This window comes from Diceros bicornis, chromosome 28 (genome assembly GCF_020826845.1).
Source record: "Diceros bicornis minor isolate mBicDic1 chromosome 28, mDicBic1.mat.cur, whole genome shotgun sequence".
NCBI lineage: Eukaryota > Metazoa > Chordata > Mammalia > Perissodactyla > Rhinocerotidae > Diceros > Diceros bicornis.
Genome location: NC_080767.1, coordinates 19,266,949 through 19,288,122, shown reverse-complemented (window position 1 = coordinate 19,288,122; position 21,174 = coordinate 19,266,949). Strand labels below are relative to the sequence as shown.

At 39.1% G+C, this 21,174-nt stretch overlaps 1 protein-coding gene across 2 annotated transcripts in view; it reads left to right on the top strand.

The window, feature by feature from the left end:
- Positions 1–734: 734 nt before the first annotated feature.
- The window catches only part of SVEP1 (sushi, von Willebrand factor type A, EGF and pentraxin domain containing 1), a 179,869-nt gene continuing 159,429 nt past the window's right edge, over positions 735–21,174 (top strand). For both annotated transcript variants that reach the window (XM_058523756.1, XM_058523755.1), the window contains exon 1: positions 735–1,570. In XM_058523756.1, coding sequence (XP_058379739.1) covers positions 1,040–1,570 — 531 coding nt within the window. In that variant the 5' untranslated portion in view covers positions 735–1,039. The remainder of the gene's footprint in view (positions 1,571–21,174) is intronic.

The window sequence follows — 21,174 nt, the reverse complement described above, 5'->3', positions numbered from 1 at the left end:
TGCAATTATATATATTATTTGTGGAATATCCTGCTAATGGTCACCTCACTTGTTACCCTTGTAAGTTCCTTGGGGACAAGATCCATGTCAATTGTCACTCCTCCCCATATTCCTGGTGTCCTGGCACATAATAGGCACTCAAAAATATTTGTTTAATGAATGAAGGAATGAATAAATGGATGAATAAATAAATGCATAAAAGATGCACCATGACAAACCATCCCTATGGGTTGCACAGGGGTAGATGCAACCCCTATATGGTGTGATCTGAGGGGGCCCTCAAGAGCCTAGACATTCATGCACCCCACTGATCAGAAATCCCCACCAGGAAAGTCAAACATCTATTTGGTGAGGCCTTTGGGGCACCGAAGGGGGAAAAAGAGACACAAAAGGTGAGCAAGCAGTTTTCAAAGGATGCTTTCAACTCTGGCCAGTCCGTGTGTGTTTTCCTCTACAAAGTGTTTCCAATTACTGTGGCACTCTCGGTATCTGGATCCATCTCCAGTGAATTCCTCTGCGGCTCCTGCCAGACATATGGGATCAATCAGGGCTCCGGCGCTGGTGCGCTTGCTGCGGGAATGTTGACAGCCTGACAGACGCGGGGTTCTGGTGTCATGGAATCTCCGAGTCTTTGGCTACATCCCGGGAGGAGAATGAGAGGGGGAGGAGAGAGATAGAGGCAGAGATAGAGGAGAGGGGAGAGGGAGAGACAGAGAGAGGAGGAAGAGGAAGAGACGGAGGGAAGCGGGAGATTTTTCTTGACTGCCCCCTTTCCTTCAAAGATTTTATAGGCTTCAGGGAGAGAGAGGAGGAGGAGAGAGGGAAGGAAAAAGAGGAGCGCGAGAGGGGTAGAGAGCGCGCGCCGCTGCCTCCCGAGTCCCCGAGCTGCCGGAGGAGTCTGGATTGTGTCCCCAGTGTCAGATGAAAGGGCGCTGAGGCTCGCGGCCGCCGTCCCGCGCCCCGCGCCGCGCACGCCCCTCTGCGAGCCCGGCCGCCGAGCGTCTCTCCGCGCCGGGGCGGCCGCTCCGTCTCCAGCGCGATGTGGCCGCGCCTGGCCTTTTGTTGCTGGGGTCTGGCGCTCGTTTCGGGCTGGGCGACCTTTCAGCAGATGTCCCCGTCGCGCAATTTCAGCTTCCGCCTCTTCCCCGAGGCCGCGCCCGGGGCCCCGGGGCGGCTGCCCGCGCCGCCCGCGCCCGGCGAGGACGCGGCGGAGAGCAAAGTGGAGCGGCTCGGCCAGGCGTTCCGGCGCCGCGTGCGGCGGCTGCGGGAGCTCAGCGAGCGCCTGGAGCTCGTCTTCCTGGTGGACGAGTCGTCCAGCGTGGGCCAAGGCAACTTCCTCAGCGAGCTCAAGTTCGTCCGCAAGCTGCTGTCCGACTTCCCCGTGGTGCCCACGGCCACGCGCGTGGCCATCGTGACCTTCTCGTCCAAGAACAACGTGGTGCCGCGCGTCGATTACATCTCCTCCCGCCGCGCGCACCAGCACAAGTGCGCGCTGCTCAGCCAAGAGATCCCGGCCATCACCTACCGCGGCGGCGGCACCTACACCAAGGGCGCCTTCCAGCAAGCCGCGGTAAGGCGCCCGCCCCTCCCCGACCCCCGCCCTCGCCCCCCGGGCCTTCCCACCCGCCACCGCCTGCCCTTCTCTCAACCTTGGGCAAGCCACAACCTCCCCAAGTCAAGCGTCCCCATCCACAAAATCCCCCTCATATCTACCCTCCTATTGTTGTGGGGGCCCCATGGGATGATGACTTTTAAACGCTTAGCGAGATGTCAGGCTCTTTAAGTGGTCTTCTTTAAGGACCCTCTTAGGAAGGGGTCCTTAAGATGCTGTTCACCTTCACGCTTGTAGGGACAGACCGTGTCCAAGCTGGAACAGGTGAGTATGTTTTATGAAGTGTCTCTAAAGGTAAGTCGTGAAATGACCTGAGTATTTCCCCAATTCTCTTTTACATAATTTTATGCTTTCAATATGCATTTCATTGCATGCCCTTCCTATTTTTGCTCTGAGCCCTTTACAAGATTTTTAGCATCTGAAAGAGGAAGCTTTAGATGATGGACTTTTACAAAATTTAACTTTTTCTGATTACAAGGTAATACATATTCAGTTGAAGAAAATTTGGAACATATGGAAATGTCTGACACATAATAGCAATGTTTGTGGAATGAATGAAGCAAAAAGGAGGAAAAGGAAAACAAAACAATCCCATCACCCTTAAAAGCCACTGTTTACATGTTGTTGTTGAACATTTGCCCAGTATGCACATCTGTGCATACTTTTAACCAAATTAGTGTCTTGCTGTTTTGTAGCTACATTTTTCGTTTGTGTCATGAAATGATTACATTATTATATTATATATCTAATATAATATATATCTACATTAGTTGCACACTATCCCATTGAATACATGTACCCATGGATACATAATTTATTTTACCAGTCACCTATTGTTGGACACTTAGGTTTTTTATTACCTAAGTTAGAGTAAACACAAATATTTGTGGACCCCTTTGATTTCTTCTTTAGGGAGAATTTCTATAAAGTTCCTGAATTAAAGGAAATAAACATAAACTTCTTGATATATGTTGTCCAATTCTCCCTTGGAGGGTTGTGTAGATTTACATTCCCACCAGCAGAGTATCATGGCACTAAGTTTGCCACATGGTCACCAATAACATGGACTATTATTTTTAATATCTTTGCCAATTTGATAGGTGACTAGAGGTAGCACTTTAGCAAATCCAAATTTTTTAGTTTTATTGAGGATGAACATTTTCCAGGACATTTACTGGGCATTTGTATTTTTCCTTTGATAGTTAACTTGGTTATAAGTTTTGCCCATTTTGCAATTATGGCACATGTTTGGTTTTTTTTTTCTTAATGATTTGTAAAAGCTCTTTATATAGTAAGGCCAATAACTGTTTTTTGTATATGCTGCAAATATTTTTCCAGTCACATATAAGTAAAAGCCTTTTACTTTTGTTTATTGCAGTGGTGTTAGAGGGATTATTTAAATTTTATATATTCAAATCCATCAAATATTGTCTTTAAGATCCTATGTTTGCTTATACTCTTAGAATGGCCTTCTTATTTCCCAAGTTGGAGAAATAGTTTTCCATTTAACAGTTTAACCTGTCTGGAAGTTACTTTAGTGTATGGTATGACAAAGATGTCTAATTTTATTTTTTAATAAGTAGTTAACAAGTTGTTCCAGCGTCATTTGCTTAATAGCCTATCCATCCTTTCCCAATTTAATTGAATGCCACTTTTATCATACACTGAATGTTTATGGGTATTTGATCTCCTCCTGGAAAAAATGATTTCTAATAATTTTTATTATCCTGGATGATAGATATCCCATCCTATTATCTATTATTTTTAAGCTTTGCAAAAATGATTTAATTATTATAACTTTACAATATATTTAAATATCTGGTAGGGCAAATTCTCTCTCCTTTTATCTTATCTATTCTTTTTAAATCAATTCTTATGTATTTATTACTTAATATGAATTTTTAATTCATTTTCACGTATTCCAAATGAAACTAGCCAGGATTCTGATTTCAACTGGGGATTATTTACATTTTATAGTAATAGTCCTTTGAAGTAAAAAATATAGTATGTCCGTTTATAACCAGTTCTTTTTATATCCTTCAGTAAAGTTGTAGGTTTCTAATAATTAAATCCTGCATATATTTTCCAAATTTAGACCTCAATATATTCTATTCAATATTGCTATCATGAAAGGCATCTTTTCAAATTAAATTTTAAGCAGTTATTCTTGATGTATAGAAATATTGTTGATTTTTGGAATATGTCTTCTGTATCTGGATTCTTGTTTAAGTCTCTTTGATTCACTTTTTTTTTATTTTTAAATACGTTTTATTTTACTGATAATAAGTGTTTATTGTATAAATAAAATAATCAGAAAAATTTCCTGTAAATACATTGTAATATTTTGGTATATACCATTCTTGACTTTTTGCAGTTGTCTAGGTAATAGATATGTTTTCATACGTGTACATATATCATGCATAAATAACGTTTACCCAAAAAAGGATCATATTGTAGATTCTCTTTTATAACTTGACTTTCTATCTACCATATTTTCAGTCTTCTTGCCATAATAAGAAATACTTTTCCACTTTATCATTTTTTCATGGCCACATAGTATTCCACTGTGTGGAATGTGCCCTTATTTTTATTACATAATTACCAATTATTATACATTTAGGCTGTTACAGACAGCACTGTGTGACTAAATCTTAGCCTGTATCTCTAATAATTTCCTCAATGCAAATTTCTGAAGTGGTAGGTATTATTGCATCCAAGACTAGGCCTATTTTTTAAGGCCTTTGATACATGTGCCAAGTTGCTCTGCAGAAAATTAGTACCAAATTGCACTCCCATATGCAGTGCCTGGATCAGCATCTAGGATGCAGCTAGCACAGGTTAGTATCATTTGAGCATGCAACCCTGACTTTATATGTGAAAAATGGAGTCCCGCTTTAAATTGTATTTCTTTATTAGTGAGGCTGAACACTTTTTTTCATCTATTATTAGCCATATATAGCTCTTCTTTTTTGACTGTCTGTTAAAATATTTTGAGACTATTATCCATTTTTCATTTGAGGATGGTTCTTTTTCTTACTGATTTGTGAATGCTCTTTAAATCTTAATGATATTAACTTTTCTGCTTCTAAGTACAAGTGTTTTTTTCCCTCTGTTTCACTTGCCTTTTAATTTTGTTTATGGTGATAGCATCTATCATTTTATCACTCTATTGAATCTACTTTTCATTTGTGCTTTTTTTCATTTCCTATGAAGTTTGGAAGGCTTTTACCTTTAAGAGATGAAATGACACCTTAAAGATGCTCTCTGTTTATTGAAGTAGTTGCACCGGGCAGGGTTCAGTTTTGCAGACCCAGTGCTCTGTTGGCCTCCACTCCAAGTACTCATGAGGTCCCAGTGGCTGGCCTTATTCCTGATGTCCCTGCCCACTCCATCAGAGAAGAACTCTGCTGTGTTGGGGAAAGACTTGCCATATACCAGCTCCTCTGTTTGGTTTGGCCAGATTTGCCCGGGGCCTCTGAGTACTGTTGATCCAAAATAGTTAAATGGGTAATGAGTTGAGTATGCACTGCTCGCCTCAAGACCCACTCTGTCTTCAGTTTTCTCCTTCCAAATACTACATCCTGTCTTGGAAAGGGGAATTGCCAACAAGGTTCCCAGTGCCTTTCTTCAGTCTGGATCCATTTGTAATCTAACAAGCAGAGATTTCTCAGAAGTTTGTGTTAACTGAATGTCCTCTTGACTTTATTTTTCTTTTCTTATTTTGGTTGGGTTACGAGAAGGTGCAGGAGAGGGTCAGCTGGACTCAGTCCCTGTCTAACCTGGAAACCTACATGTCTTTATTGTAACTTTCCCAAACTTCTGATGAGCATTCTTAGGTATAATTAAAATACAATATTTGGAGAAAATTAACAGAGGATGACCAGTGTTTAGAAATGGCATTAGTGGAGGTTTGAATGTGAATTTTTTGCATAGAGATCAGTTAAATGTCTTTCCTCTCAGAATGAGTTTGAAAAAGGTAAGCTGTGTAGTTTGGGTGTGGATGTGAAACTTACACGTTTCATCAGGGAAATGAGACAGTTCCTCATATTCCCACGTGTGTGCAGAACGGTAATATTGGAACGGATTGTGGTCTGACCTTTATGTGAAAATGAAAATCGTAAGGACATTTTTGAGGTTATTAATCACTTTCCCCAGAAAAATTAGTTTTTCAAAACTTTTCCATTAGAAACTGAATGCCCACACAACTATATACAGACACAAACACAGGCAGACACATACACAAATATACACATAGATACATGCTTGCAAGTGCACAGCTGCCCCTCACAATTCAGACATCTTACTCCTCTTATGTAAAATCTCAAGATGTGGAATGTCTTTTACCAGCATGAAATTTGCTGTTATCTTTCAGCACATGTGATTGACTAAACAAAAAGGATAACAGTGTTGCTTCATTTTTTAATTTGGTGTTGGGATTGTACAACTGGATAGAGAGTATATGCATGAACACTATTGTCACACTGTATTTGAACGGATAAATTGCAGAGTAGACCTTTTCTTTTTACACACCACCCCCTAGCACTCATCAAGGAGTACAAAGACTAAAGGAAATCTGGAGTTAGCACAGATCCTTCCAGAGACACAATCAATAGAATGGGGGAAAGAGTTGGCACCTTGAACTTAATTCCATGAAAATCTTTTGCAAAATTAACCGAAAGCTCTTCAGCTGTTCCTTTCCAGGGAATGATTGTTTCATAACGACCCTTCTTCCCAGTTTTTCTCCTCACCATGTATTTATGTATTGCTTTTCCTAGACTGCATATTTTGGATTGACCCCACTATGAATGCAAGACTCTCCATCTCCTAAGCCTTTCATGTCAGACTAAAATCAGAGCCCCTCATTCCCACTTCATTTTGGCTAAATATCTGTTAAACAAATATAGCATGAAGCTTCCTTTGAAAAAAAATTTCCACTTTCTTCATTGTTCCCGAGTTCCGAAATGTGATCCTCTGGTGAGGAATGTGCTCTCTCACCAAAAATCTGAGGTTTAGATGGCCAGAAGACTGGGAATAGATAGACAGAAGCTCTTCCTTGCTTCAAGGAAAGAGCATCATCATTATATGTCCACACTGGTACATGTTCACACCTTTACCCGGAGAGTAATCTGCTCTCTCAGCCTCATGGGAAGAAAGTATTTACTTTTAAGTTTTTTAATAAAACCTGGAGATGTGTGAGATGCCACTAGATTAAAACTCTGATGAATAAAATTAGGACCATTTTGTTTTAATACAATAAACCGATAATAACCTTTGTAGTAGTCTTTCTCATGGCCCAAATGCTAAAGGAATAAGGAAAGTTTGGGTTCTCCTTTCCTATAGAAAGGCGTGGGCGAGTCATCTGCAGTGGATTCAGCTGTTCCAAACTCAGAGCATGATTTAGATGTCAAGAATTGCTCACTGTTGCAGAAGCTAAGTTCTTTTCCATGCCAAAAAGATATATTTGTTTTTTAAAATTTATTTTATTGCAGTCACGTTGGTTTATAACATTGTGTAAATTTCGGGCGTACATCATTATATTTTGGCTTCAGTATGCGCTGCATCATGTTCACCACCGAAAGTCTAGTTTCCCTTCATCACCATACGTATGTGCACCTTTACCCCTTTCACCCTTCCCCCACTCTCTTCTCCTCTGGTAATCATCAATCTGTTCTCTGTATCTAGGCATTTGTTTGTTTATCTTCCATGTACGAGTGAAGTCATATGATATTTGACTTTCTCCATCTGACTTATTTCGCTTACCATAATACCCTCAAGGTCCATCCATGTTGTCACAAATGGTATGATTTCATCTTTTTTTACACTGAGTAGTATTCCATCATATATATACACCATATCTTCTTTATCCATTCATCTGTTGATGGGCACTTAGGTGCTTCCAAGTTTTGGCTATTGTGACTAATGCTGCAATTAACATAGGGGTGCATATATCTTTTCAAATTAGTGTTTTTATGTTTTTTGGGTAAGTACCCCAAAGTGGAATAGCTGGATCATATGGTATTTCTATTTTTAATTTTTTGAGGAATCTCCATACTGTTTTCCATAGTGGCTGCACCAGTTTGCATTCCCACCAGCAGTGTATGAGGGTTCCCTTTTCTCCACATCTGAAAAGATATATTTCTGAATGTACCTCTGGAAACATTCTCTCTTTTATGCTTCTTAAGCTTTTAAACAATTCTCATATTGCCTTGGTCTTACATAGGAACTTCTTTTGTAATCCCATCAGAACTTTAGAAGTGTGAATGAGTGAATTCCCAGTGCATAAAATAGATCCAGACCTCATGTATATTTCCCAGGCAAAAATGGTACTAAAATTCTTCATTTGAAGAGAGAGAGAGCAAATAATTCTCAAATATTGAATTCAAATTTCTTCTTTATCTAGCATGTACATGTATTTTATTTATTAGTTTTATTTTTCCCAGCATTCAGGACATTGTGGTATGTAATAAGAATTTATACCTACAGCTACTGTTAAAGACATTTATCATTTTGGCTGCCAGTATTAAATTATGTTTGGTTGAAATGCATCATGAGAACTCTTGGTCAAAGGCTGTGAATGCTTAGCTATAGAGAGATTGTAGACTGCTCTGTCCTACTTCACTTCTGCAGTCAAAGGACAGAAAAGTGCCCCTCAATGTCTTTGTGATACAAATGTGCTCAGAGAGGATTTCTCTTAAGAGTGGCCACAAAGTGGAATTATTAAATGTATTCATTCTTGACCAGAGATACCTTTAATTTATAAAGTGATTTGTAATTTACAAAGTGCTTTCATATTATGATTTTACAGAATCAGATTTACAGAAAGGCATCAGATTCTAGGACAGATTAGATAACTAAATGCTAATCACATAGGTAAGTCAATGTTAAAGATAGAGTCAATCCAGTCTTGTGACTCCTTATCTGGTCTTTTTCCTCCCCTCCTCCCTATTCCCCATCCTCACTCACATTTTACTATATTACCTTCGAGTCTTGAGTTGTATCAAAAGTCAGGAAGAAGTGGGGCATTCCATTTCCAGAGCTGTGAAAGTGTTACATAAGATATAAAGCCAAACAGTCTAACCTAGAGGACGTAAACCATGGCTTTCAGGCCATATTCATCCCATGGGTGCATTTCAATTGGAGATATAAATATATATAAACACACAGAGAGACACATTTGTGTGTATTTATGTGCATTTTTAAATATATATATACATATACACACACGCAATATATATTTTTTAATTTTAGCAGACATTTTAAAATCAGTAGATCATATTTTTTAAAAATCTGACTTTTTGGCTTACTCTTGACAAATTAGAATATGTAGCAATTCTGGGTGTGATTTCTCTCAATTCATTAGAGTCCCCACCTGGCACTTGGAGTTTCATTTTGTGGTCCTTGATTGCTATTCCATGGTCTAACATGGACCAATCACTGGCAGAGCCTGAGATGGTATAATCCCTTCTAGTTTGTCTTTTGAGCTTCCTTTTTAACCCATGAATTACCTCAGACTAATTTTAGCTGGATGTAATAGAAAAATCTAAAGTACCACTGGCTTAAACACGATAAACATTTGTTTCTCTCTCAAGTTGTCTTGAGTAGAAAATTCTAATGTGGCAGCTGTATGATGTCTTCAGGGATCCAGAGTCTCTCCTTTCAGCTCTCTGCTCCACCATCTTCAGCTCACCTCATGGTCTAAGATGGCTGTTGGAGCTCCTACCATCAGGGGCTTATTCCAGACCCCAGGGAGGAGGAAAGGGCAAAGAGTCACATCGCTCTTTAAGGAGACTCTGTGGCAATCCACACAATATTTCCACCTAGATCTCATTGGGGAAAACTTGATCTCATGCCCACATTTGAAGAGGAAGGAGAGGATGGATGCCAAGGAAGTAACGAACAGTCTTTGCCATACCAGTGTGTCAGGAAGAGCATGTGTCTAACCAGGGAAATGTTTGGAAATCCCACTTCATTTCTTCCTCAAATGGCACTGGCCTGACCCAGCTCAAGATGGAAGGCTCCGACCTTGCCTAACTAAAAAATATCTTAGTCCTTGTGCTAGATTATACTTCTGTTAGTAAAAACTATCCAAGTTCCAGAGCAATCCATTTAAATCCTGGCAAAACAAACCTCCTATGTTAGTTTCCCAGGAACCAGAAGCCTTTAAAATAATATGGCATTCACTCCCAAATAAAAGATTATACTGAGAGTGATGGGGAAAAAATGTGTACTACAAAATAAAATCAATATTTTATTGTTAATTTAGTAAACCCAAATTAACATTTCTCAGAAAAACATGGTGCTTCTTTGGCTTTTCTAGAGTAAGCTGTCAGGTTAAGAGACCTCTACATTAAAAGGAGTTTCTTGTTCTGTATTGTCTCTCCCTGTCCCATAGATTTTTAAGACTGTTCTCTAAAGCTCCCCAGGCCATATAAACAATGGATTTCTGGCATAGAATCTGCTTACGTACAATAACCTGCTCTGGTTTGGAAGCCAATGGTGGATACAAAAACTCTGTGAGAGCTGTCCTTGTAGCTCATAAATGTTGTTACAGTGCTTCACATGAAATGGATGAGAGTGGTGAAAAATGAAATCTGCAGCCCATTATTAGGTGCATTTCTTCTATCAATCTTGATGAAAAGATTTTTAAAGAGTTTGTTGTCTTTGCTATCTGTCTTTCTCATGAGGTAATTCAGGCAGTTGCTGTTTTATTTGTATAATGAGTTAAGCAATAAAGATTTCTCAAATAAGAGCATATATTTCTTTCATAGCTGCAGTACATGTGAAAGCTATAAACTTAAGAATGGCGTCTAATGACTGCATATGTTGAATTAGTGATAGCTACCTTGTTTCATGTGAATAGATACAATTCAAAATTAAGGAAAAAATAACTTCTTACAAGATTAATAGAAGGAAACATTTTAAAGAAAGTTTTTAGCAGGATTTATTACATGATTGAGTTAATTTACTTAGTAAATTTATTTAGTCATGTAATAAGTAAAGTCCAAGTTGGATATTTTTCCAGTTGTACATTATTGCTAGAGTATATAAAATATATTTTGAGGGACATGAGTTTTCTTAATTCCTGCTGAAATGCTCCTACTAGCCTTCTTTGTTTAATGCCCATCCTGCCGCAACTGGTTATACTGGTTGCTAATGCAAAATATAGTGGGGTTTGGGGTTTTTTTTTTTTTTTTTGTGAGGAAGATTAGCCCTGAGCTAACATCTGTTGGCAACACTCCTCTTTTTGCTGAGGAAGATTGGCCGTGGGCTAACATCCGTGCCCATCTTCCTCTACTTTATATGGGACGCCACCACAGCAGGGCTTGATAAGCGGTGCATAGGTCCGCAACCGGGATCTGAACCTGCCAACCCCAGGCCACTGAAGCGGAGTGCACGAACTTAACCACTACGCCATCGAGCTGGCCCGTATAGTGTTTCTTTTTTTTTTGTTAATTTCAAAGATGATATTGGTAATGGAGTATGTGAAGAATGTGGCTTAGGTGCACAGCTTCCTAATACTGAATCTCTAAATGAGATTGACTTGCCTCCCCAGGAACAGGCAGTGCTGGGAACATGGAGCCTACCTCTAAAACTTAGATGGGCTCCTTCCTGGCAGCCAAAGGCCAAAGAGAAGGGGGGAGAGAGGGCTGAGGAAGCCCTCTTCCCATGGGAGGGCCAGAGGGTAACTCTGAAGGCTGACATTCCACACAGAAACTAGAGGCAGCAACTGCCAAGCTCCAACAACTCAAGGAGATTTAGTAAAATAACATATCCACAATGAAATATATTATAGTCAATAAAGTCGTATTTTTAAAGACTATTTAATGACATAGTAAATTGGGCAAATATATTAAATGAGCTGAAACTCTGTTTACCATCGGTATGTGAAACTGTACATCTAAGTTCAATTTCGTAAAATATATGCATTCAGAAGAAAACTAGGAAGAAAATTTTCAAAACATTAACAGTAGTTATCTCCAGGTAGTATATTTACCTATTTAAATATATCCATTTCTTCTGCATTTGAAAAATTAGTTATAATGGACATGTATTGCTTACTAGGAAGTAAAAGGTCGATGTCTACCTGGGCGCAGGTGATTGAATATGTACCTTTGGGGCATCTGGAGGCTTAGCCTGAAGTGATTGGTCTCCAGTGTAAAAATCCTTTTACATCTCAGTTTTTGTCTTAAATATTCTTGAGAACTTTGTATTCTATTCCACAATACAGCTCTGCTTTAAGAAAGAAAATGACCCCTTAGCTTATTATCAGGAAATTGAAATGAAACAATTCCAGTCTTTTTTTTGTTGAATGCCACATACTATTAGCATCGAGTCTGTCAGGACAGGAAAACTGAGCTGGGTTGAAAGCACTGACCCTACTGACCCTGTCACTCACCCAGCTGTCCCTCTCCTCTCTCTTAGTGTCACATTGGATCTTGAGAATCTAGATACATAAAAATCTGCACACAGATGATAGTGGTTGTTTCACTGCTTGGCAGGCTCCCAGCAGGTATTCACTGAGGAGAGGAGCCTGGATAGCTGGCCAGGATGTGAAACAGAGCAGGGTGCTGAGGCTGCAGATGGTGGAAATAATTGGCTCCATCACCTTGCTGAGAGGTCAGGAGAATGAACGTGGCCCTCCTTTGGCTTGTCACACATGGGGAGGGATGCTGACCCACTGCTCTGTCAGTCTCTCTTACTCTGACTAGTAATACTCACCGAAGAACATTCTCAGGGAGGAAAGATGTTCTCTAATCCGCCAGTGTTATCACATGTAAATGCAGTAGTCACCTCAATGGACATTTTCCACAACTAATTCTCCTTCTCTAGCTCTCAAGCTTCATTTTTTATTGTGATTTTTGTTCTGTGCAGTAAAAGGCGATCTATTTACTGGCTGTTGCTGATGGAGAGAGTTCAGGCACATTCAGATGTCTTGTTTGATAGGGTATTTTGATAAGGGCATCTCTTTCAACTTGGCTCACTCATTTTGACATGCACCAATTGAGCTATATCTGCAAATACGGCCTCATCATTTCAAGCCTGTTTTATAGGCTTTACCTTTCCAAATGAATCTGCAAATGACTTTGAAAGAAATTAAGCAACTTTTATTTGTTTGTGCTTTTCACAGTACTGTTTCTAGCCAAAATTTCTTGCTTTTTAGTCACAATTTCCTTCAAAATATGCATACTTGGCTTTTAAATGTTGTTCCAAAAGTGATGATTCCAGGCAGTTATTGTTGGAATTTTCTAGCAATAAATATACCAAAGTTTAGGCTATGTGTATCTAATCAGTAGTGAAAATCTGTATTTTAAATAGTCATCTGCAATGGGATCTTCTGTCAGACTTTCTCTCTTGTCCCAGATTTGGCGCCGGGACCCATGGCTTAAACTAATGAGCACTGAGTATTCCACATTTTAAAGAGAGCCACCAACAATTAAGCATGATACATTCCCTCAGAGTTCATGGCTACTGTGCAGAACAGGTCCTACAAAATCAACCATCCCCCACGCCCAGCTCCCACCCAGCACCCTGCTCAAGTTTATACCATCAAGAACTGAGGAACAGGAAAAAACCAGAGACAGAAACAGAGCGGCCATTGGGATCTTTGGCTTCGGGGGAGAGCAGTGTTCACATTGAAAGGCAGATCTCTCCTGACCCTCACGGAGTGCTTTCCCCTTGCAGCAGCTAAGTGAAGGGGAGAGCAGTGTTCTAAGACTGGTTGGAAATTTACTTGGGTGGAAGCCTTGGTTTGCCCCTGTGCCTATGTAATGGAGACAAAGCAAGCTAGAGACATGGCCGGTGTTTCAGCTTGGGTTCTGCTAGAAGCACAACCTGAGGTGAGGATTCAAGTGCAGGTAGCTTATTTGGGACGTGGTCCTAGTAAACATTGATAGGAGAGGGGGCATGTGAGTCAAGGAAGGGAACCAAGAACAGAAACGGTAACTGGTGCTTAATCCCAGTGGGGAACACTGGGAACCAGTGTAGAATTCAAGCCTTAGAATTATCACAACTGAGTGGAATTTGGGGTATTTGTAGACCATTTCCCATCAATCACTGTTGAGAGTTGCTCCCTGGGGGACATTCATTCTCTGTCATTCTCACCTCCCCTGCAAGTGGACAGAGTGGTCTCCAGGCACCAAAGAAAGCCCTTGGGAAAAGAGTTACAGATACTGGGATATGGGGGCGGGGAGGTGGCTGGGGAGCATTGACAGTATCTACTGTTGCAGACAGAAAGGGGGCCTCAGAGGAACAGCCTGCACTACTAACATTTGGCAAAGCAAGGATGTGTGACTTTTCCGTGGGTGATGGAGGACCAGGGAAAATAGCTGGGCTTGAGTCCCTTTATTGCCCACTAAGCAAGACAATTCCAGTAGTAAGAAGTTATTGGATGTACTACTGGAAGTGGGATCTGAGAAAAGATGGAGAGTTCTCCCAGGAACACACACAGGCCAGTATTTGGTAGTCCACAAACACGGAGGGCACCAGTGACTTTTTCTTTATTTCCGTTCACTTTTTGCTCTTTCAAAATTTCCTCTTCCTCCTGTAGTTTCTCCTATAGTTTCAAGGCATGAGGCCTAATGTCAGAATTTAATAGGCAGAGGTAGTTGAAGTCTACTTTGCAGGAATTTTGCAGAGTAATCTGTATTCACCTATTTGATGTTTTCCCCAAATGTGGAGAAATACTGTGTGGACATATCTAATTAGATAAGGAAATTATAGGGAAATGTATATTACTCTTTCATAGCACTTGTTATCTAGAGAGAACATTTCCCCAGATGTGGAGAGACATCTGTCTCCCCTTTGCTGTTGAGGATAGAGATCACATCTTATTTGATTTTCTGTCTGCTACAGGACCTAGAAAATGGTATTCATTATAACCTTAGAGTTCTTGAAAAGAAATATCTTAGTATATTTAGTATTTTTAATTTTAATATATTAAGGATAGTATTGTGCTTCTCTGATTTTTTTTCAAACTAAAACAAGGATTGTTGTGACATTTTCTCAAAGGAATATTCAGTGGATGCTTGACTTTTTAAATGATAAATTATCATAATTTTAGCAAATTCACCTTTCAGATCACTTTCCAAAGGGAGCAATATAAAATGTTGAGTAGAATCTCAGACACGTGTGAATCCCTACTTTTTCCCCCTAAATCTGGACAAGGAGGCAAACCCCCAGCACCTTGGAGAGAACTCCATCCAGAGAGTTTTGAAGGGAGTGTGCAGGCATCTGACGTTTTGGCTTTTTGTCCCCCTTCCGTGTCTCTGTCAGCGCTGCCCTTAAACTACTCCTGTAATGTCATCCTCATAACAGCACAGGTTCAAGTAGTTACTGTTCTGCTCCTCTGCCCTAGACATTATCACCTCTTTTTGGCTCTGGTGGAATTGTATGGTTATTGGTTATAGAGTCATAATTTTTCCTAATCCTATCTTGTCAGCCTCCACAAATACAGTTACCTGTTTTCATTCACAGCTCTCAGTGAAATGTTTTTTTCATTGTAATTGGTTTATCTACTTGACAGACAAATTCTACCAACATGTTAAAAGTTCCTTTTACTAATCATAATAATGATAATGAGTAACTACTACTCGTCAGGTACCACTCTAAGCACTTTCACTGTATGAATTCATTAAATCCTTGCGACAGAAAAACCTCCTCAGTTAGCTTATTATTATTTCTGAAGTACAAATGAGGAAACTGAGGCACAGAGAATGTAAGTAACTTGACCGAAGTTACACTGCTGGTAAGTCCAGATACTGGAATTCAAATTCAGGCAGTCTGGGCTGAAGTCTAAATTCTTGACCACCAGGTAATACTGCCTCTGTGCTATATTGTTAGAAGATCTAGTAGGTGCAAGACCCACTGATACATACTCATCAGTGAAGTTCATTGCAAAGACATGAGGCGGAGAGGGCAGCCGTGAGAGGACTTGGGTATACGGATGACCAAGCAGAAGGCCGAGTGGCACAGACACAGGACTAAGAATAGTGAACATTTGGAGACTGTCATTTGAATGGACACTCTCTAAAGTGCCTGATAATCCCAAGTGGTCACCCTTATCACCCACCCCCTTCACCCCATTCAGTTCAGGGAGTTGCTTCTCAGATGTCATTTTTATACAGAAGAATTACATTGGCCAGCATCCCCCACCTCGTGTATCTTAACAGATGTCCCTATCAGTCGTTGCAGAGACTAAGCCACTGAGGCAGTGGGAGACCATAGCTTCTATTTGCAACAGATCTGCCTCTGTCTTCTTCATTTATCTAGTTTTCTGAATTCTTACATTCCTCTAATCCAAGGTCTGTACTCAAGCTCACACCCTGTATTAAAATAAAAATGTGGTTCAAGCAAAATCAAATTTTCTAGTCCTAGGTACATCTAGTTCTTGTCTCAAAATATCATACAGCATAAACTTAAGTTTATAAATTTGTATGCCAAACCTCAGTACAAAAGTTGGTCTTCCAACTAAATTTGGTTTATCCTAGTCTGAGATACTCAGTGTTCCCCTGCATCATAATATTCCTGTTTTTTTCATGTACCATCCCATTTCACAAAAGAAAAAAAAGAAAAACAACTCCCTTATGACTATTTTAGTAGTTTCTTCGGGTAAAAACACCTCACTTTAGCAATTAGCTCCATGATCATCAATGCTTAGAAAAATCTTTCCTCAAGTACCTTAGGTAATAAACTAGATTCATTTATATATCCAATGCATATTTAAGGAACACTGTCACTGTTTTAAGTGGCAGCATGCAATTAATTATAATTGGTTAATCCACCAGAGACTATATTATACTCAATGTAATTTTAGCAGACAATATCTTTGAATGATAACATATGTAAATATTACTATGGTCATTGATTATTTAAGTATATACATATAATAAATCTTCTAATCTATGCAAACTTAACCCTAAATCATTTGGGGTTTAATTTCAGGGTGTTTTTTTTTTGAGATATGAAATACAGAATCTTTTGCTCTCTAATGGTAATTGATGTCATTTGTGCAAACTAAAATACAAAACAAAAAAAAGAAAAGAAAAGAAAAACAAAACAAACTTCCAAATGTCATTTATTTGGAATGCTAATAAGTGTCACACTTAAATGTGTTTTTTGATAAATTTAGGATCATTATAACAAATAAAATGCACAGTAAGTTCATGAACTTAAAATCTCCCCTCAACCCCATTCTTTTGAATCCCCCATGGGTCAGTAGATTTGATTTGAAATATATCTGGCTTTTTGAAGAGTTTTAGAGTTGGGTTATTGTGAAGCTCAAATATTTGCAATATAATGGTTAGATTCTCTGTGTCTTTCATCTATTCTAAACTCCCGCTAAACTTTTCCTTCATAGTGACTATTAAAATTCCCAGTAAAACAACATCAACTCTTTCCTGACAGTTTTGAATCGTAAATAACATTTTTCTACTTTCTCAGCAATAGTTTTACACTTGAATTCTCCCAATCTCTACACCATGTTTCCTGGCATTTGGTGTTTTTTTGGAAGGACAATTTGACCTGATAAATTTCCAAAACAGTTTTTCTACTGGATAAATCTAGGCATAGCAATAAATTCTTTCTTTTCTTTGTAGCTCATTTCTTGTGTAGTCCATGTCTGTCAACAACTATTTTCACTGAGAACCACACCCATCCTCCTCCTCCCTCCCTTGCCCACCTGTGGAGGATGTCCCTTTCTGTGTGGATGGAGGGTGACAACCCAGAGGTTGAGATGAATTGTGTATACTCCTTCTTCTGGAAATTTGGGCTAGGGCACAAAGAGCTCTGAGAGAGTGGATTTTTTTTACCAGTAGGTAGGGAATATAGAGTTAAGACTGTGCACAGAGAACCAGAGGAATCCCGTCCATGTAAAGATGAGTGGATGAGGAAGGTGTGCAGACAGAAGCTGAGACAAGATACAGCATGGCCCCAGAAGGAAACAGATGGAATGTTAGAGGGAGTAGCCACGGTGGTTCCTTGCAGCTTGTTCCTGTTCCAGTCTCTCTTGAGGCCCAGTTCTCCCTATTCTTGGGTTTGGAGAGAGATCCCTATATTCTTCCAATAAATCCCCCACTTTATTTAAGCTAATTAAATGGATATCCAATCCTTATGGACAACCCAAGTGTGGTTAAGACTATCCTTCATAATTTTTTTATCTTAAAACTGTCCAGATACCTTTAATTCAAGGGTAACCATTAAAAGTCTTCACTGGAGCCTGCCCGGTGGCGAAGCAGTTAAGTGCGCCCACTCCGTTTCGGCGGCCCGGGGTTCGCGGGTTCGGATCCCGGGCGTGCACTGACGCACCGCTTGTCAGGCCATGCTGTGGCGGTGTCCCATACAGAGTAGAGGAAGATGGGCACAGATGTTAGCCCAGGGCCACCCTTGCTCGGCAAAAAGAGGAGGATTGGCATCGGATGTTGGCTTAGGGCTGATCTTCCTCACACACACAAAAATAAAAAGTTTTTACTGATTTCCATCTGCAAGTGTTTCTCTAAAAATAATTTTTGCTTCTTTTCCTCATTATGGAAATTATATATCCATTAATAGTTTTAGATAGCACAGGAAAATATAGTAACTATTATAGTTTTTGTCTCTTACTGTTTTTATGTGTGTGAGTGCGTATATTATTATATGTAAATATGTAGCAAAAGTGCATTCTCTAATTTTTATTTTTAAAACTGCATATTGAAATTTTTCCCATTCAATACAATTCTCCTAAAATTACCTGTCACGTATATTTTATCATGTAGATAGACCACAATTGAATTTTCAAATCTCCTATTACTGGTCAGTTGTTACCGTAAAATTTTGCAGTTAAAGTAGCTATTCTTGTGCATAACTCTTTCTTAGCACCTCTCCATATTTCCCTTCAATTTGATTTTCTTTCGTTTGAAATATGAGTACTTTTTTGTTACACTTCTTTCTGTTTCTTACCTCATTATATTGGCTAGACTTTTCAAACAGATGTGATGGAGCATTCTTGCCTTGTCCCTGAATTTAATGACAATACTTCAGGCGTGATTTTGCCCGTTGGTTTATGACAGTTCTCTTTGTCATGTTAAGTAAGTGCCTCTGGATTCTTTGCCTAAGTCATTTGTAAAACCATAAACCGATGCCCAGATATCATTTGCGATTATCTTACTTTCCCCTTTGACCTCTTGATGTGAGGCACATGAATCAGTTCTCTAGTATCTTTGACTTTATGGGCTAACGGCTACTCAGTCATATTGTATAAACATTTAACATGTCAACTGAAATCATTTTATAAATTTATTCAGGACAGTATTAACAATAAATTTAAATTGGATTTTTTTATCTTGTAAATGAGCAATTTGTTCGAGTGACATGTCATTTAACTCTTTCATTTTCATTCGGATTCTGATGAATTTACTTGTTACTATCTACATTTTCTTTATTCCTTGTGTGTTTATAGAATGGATGGTGGAATTTGGCATCGTTGGAAAATTGTTTGGTGTTTTGCGTGTTTATTCTGTTGTTTTTTACAGTCTGGATTAAGTCTGCTACTCATCAACTCCTGTGCACATCATTTCCCAATTTGATGTGCTGTCCCTATGGGTCCATTTCAAGATGATTTGTGTCCCTGTTTAATTACTAAAGCATGTATGTGGGTGGAAAAACTCTGTGACCATAAATCTGAGATTAAGTTCTCTTTTGTCCCTCTGGTTCTTCTGTGATTTGGCTAGACTGTAATAAATAGCCTAAATGTCACCCAAGCCAACATTTTTTTTTTCATTCTAGAATTTCAGTCTATGAAACCTGAGTAAATACTTAAAATAAATGAGACATACTAAGGGTGATTGATTTGATATTACAGTATATATCGGAAAGTTCAGTTACTGCAGGATACTCTTTTCTGTTATACTTTTGTCATTGTTTTACTTTTTGCTTGCTTGTTTTTAGGGAATGGTTCTGTTGTATCATCAAATAGTATAATTAAAAATCCCTAGCACAGTACTTGGTGTAATAGAGGCTCCATACAGATTTGGTGAAATAGGTTTAAATATATTTGTAAGAGTTTTCATTTCACAATTGCAGAACAGGATTTACTGTAACAACGTTTGGCTTAGAATTTATTAGTTTATTCTGAATCTTGGTCATATAGCTAATGAAAATTAAGGCATTTGCTTGTTTATTCTTTCATCTACCTATTTCATTGTTATTTTTTCTTTATTTTTTATTGAGGTAACATTGGTTTATAATATTCTATAAATTTCAGATATACATCATTATAATTTGACTTCTGTATACATTACATCGTGTTCGCCACCAAAAGTCTAGTTCCCATCCATCACAATACAAATGATCCTTTTTACCCATTTCACCCTCCCTGCACCCCCTTTCCCCTCAGGTAACCACCAATCTGTTCTCTATATCTATGTGTTTATTTGTTTGTTGTTGTTGTTTTAAATCTTCTACATATGAGTGAAATCATACAGTATTTGTCTTTCTCTGCCTGACTTATTTCACTTAGCATAACACCCTCAAGGTCCATCCATGTTGTTGCAAATGGTCAGATTTCATCTTTTTTATGGCTGAGTAGTATTCCATTGCATATATACACCACATCTTCTTTATCTATTCATCTGTAAATGGGTTTTTGATCATCAATAGTGTAAAAACGTAAGAGTCAATCCTTGCTATAGAGTATCTTGCTGTTTGGCTTGGGATGTAGCTAGATATATAAGTGCTAACTATAATTATAATGGGGTTAGTGTCATGGAATGTAGTGGCGGCATTGAGGTGGATTTAATATTTTCTGCACAGCAGGAGGATTTGGGAAAGTTCCAAAGAGGAGATGAACTTTGATCTGGATTTTGAAGAACTGGTAAAAATGGATGTAGAGATAGTGGGAGATGAGAAAGAGCTGTTAAGAATTCCCAGGCAGAGCAAACATAAGGAAAGCTTGGTATGTTCTGAAACCTCCAAATAGACTGGTGTAGCGAGAATATAGTGTAAGAGGTAGGTTGGGGCAGTAAGCAGGAGATAGGGATGTGGTAAGGGATGTGGCTGGAAGTATTATTTAGGACTGGATAGTAAAAGGACATGTAAAGAAATTTAGACTTTATTTTGTAGACCAGAGGGAAAATAATGGAAGTTTTAAAACAAAATTAGATCAGTATTTCAGAAAGAACTTTGATGGCAAGTGAAACAATGGATACAGAAGAAGAGCCGCTTCAACTAGAGATGGTTAAAACAATTTTTGTTTTTCAATAATCCAGCAGAACCAATATCCAGTACGTGAACCAAGGCTGGGGCAATAAGACTGTGAGGTAGGTAGATAATTCCGAGGTGAAATGTATAAGTCTGGATTGATTACTAAAGGTGATACATCAGAAAGAAGGCATCATCGATTATTGCTAGATTGCATACTTGTAAATGGGATAGATTATGGTGCCACCGTATTTTAATTATATAAAATATTGATATATCTTAACAACAAGAGGAAGGAACCCTTATTTGTGCTTGGAGAGGATATGTTGAGTTTGAGGGGCCTATGGCACATCAGGTGGAGGTGTCCAGTGGCCCACTGGAACTTCACTTTG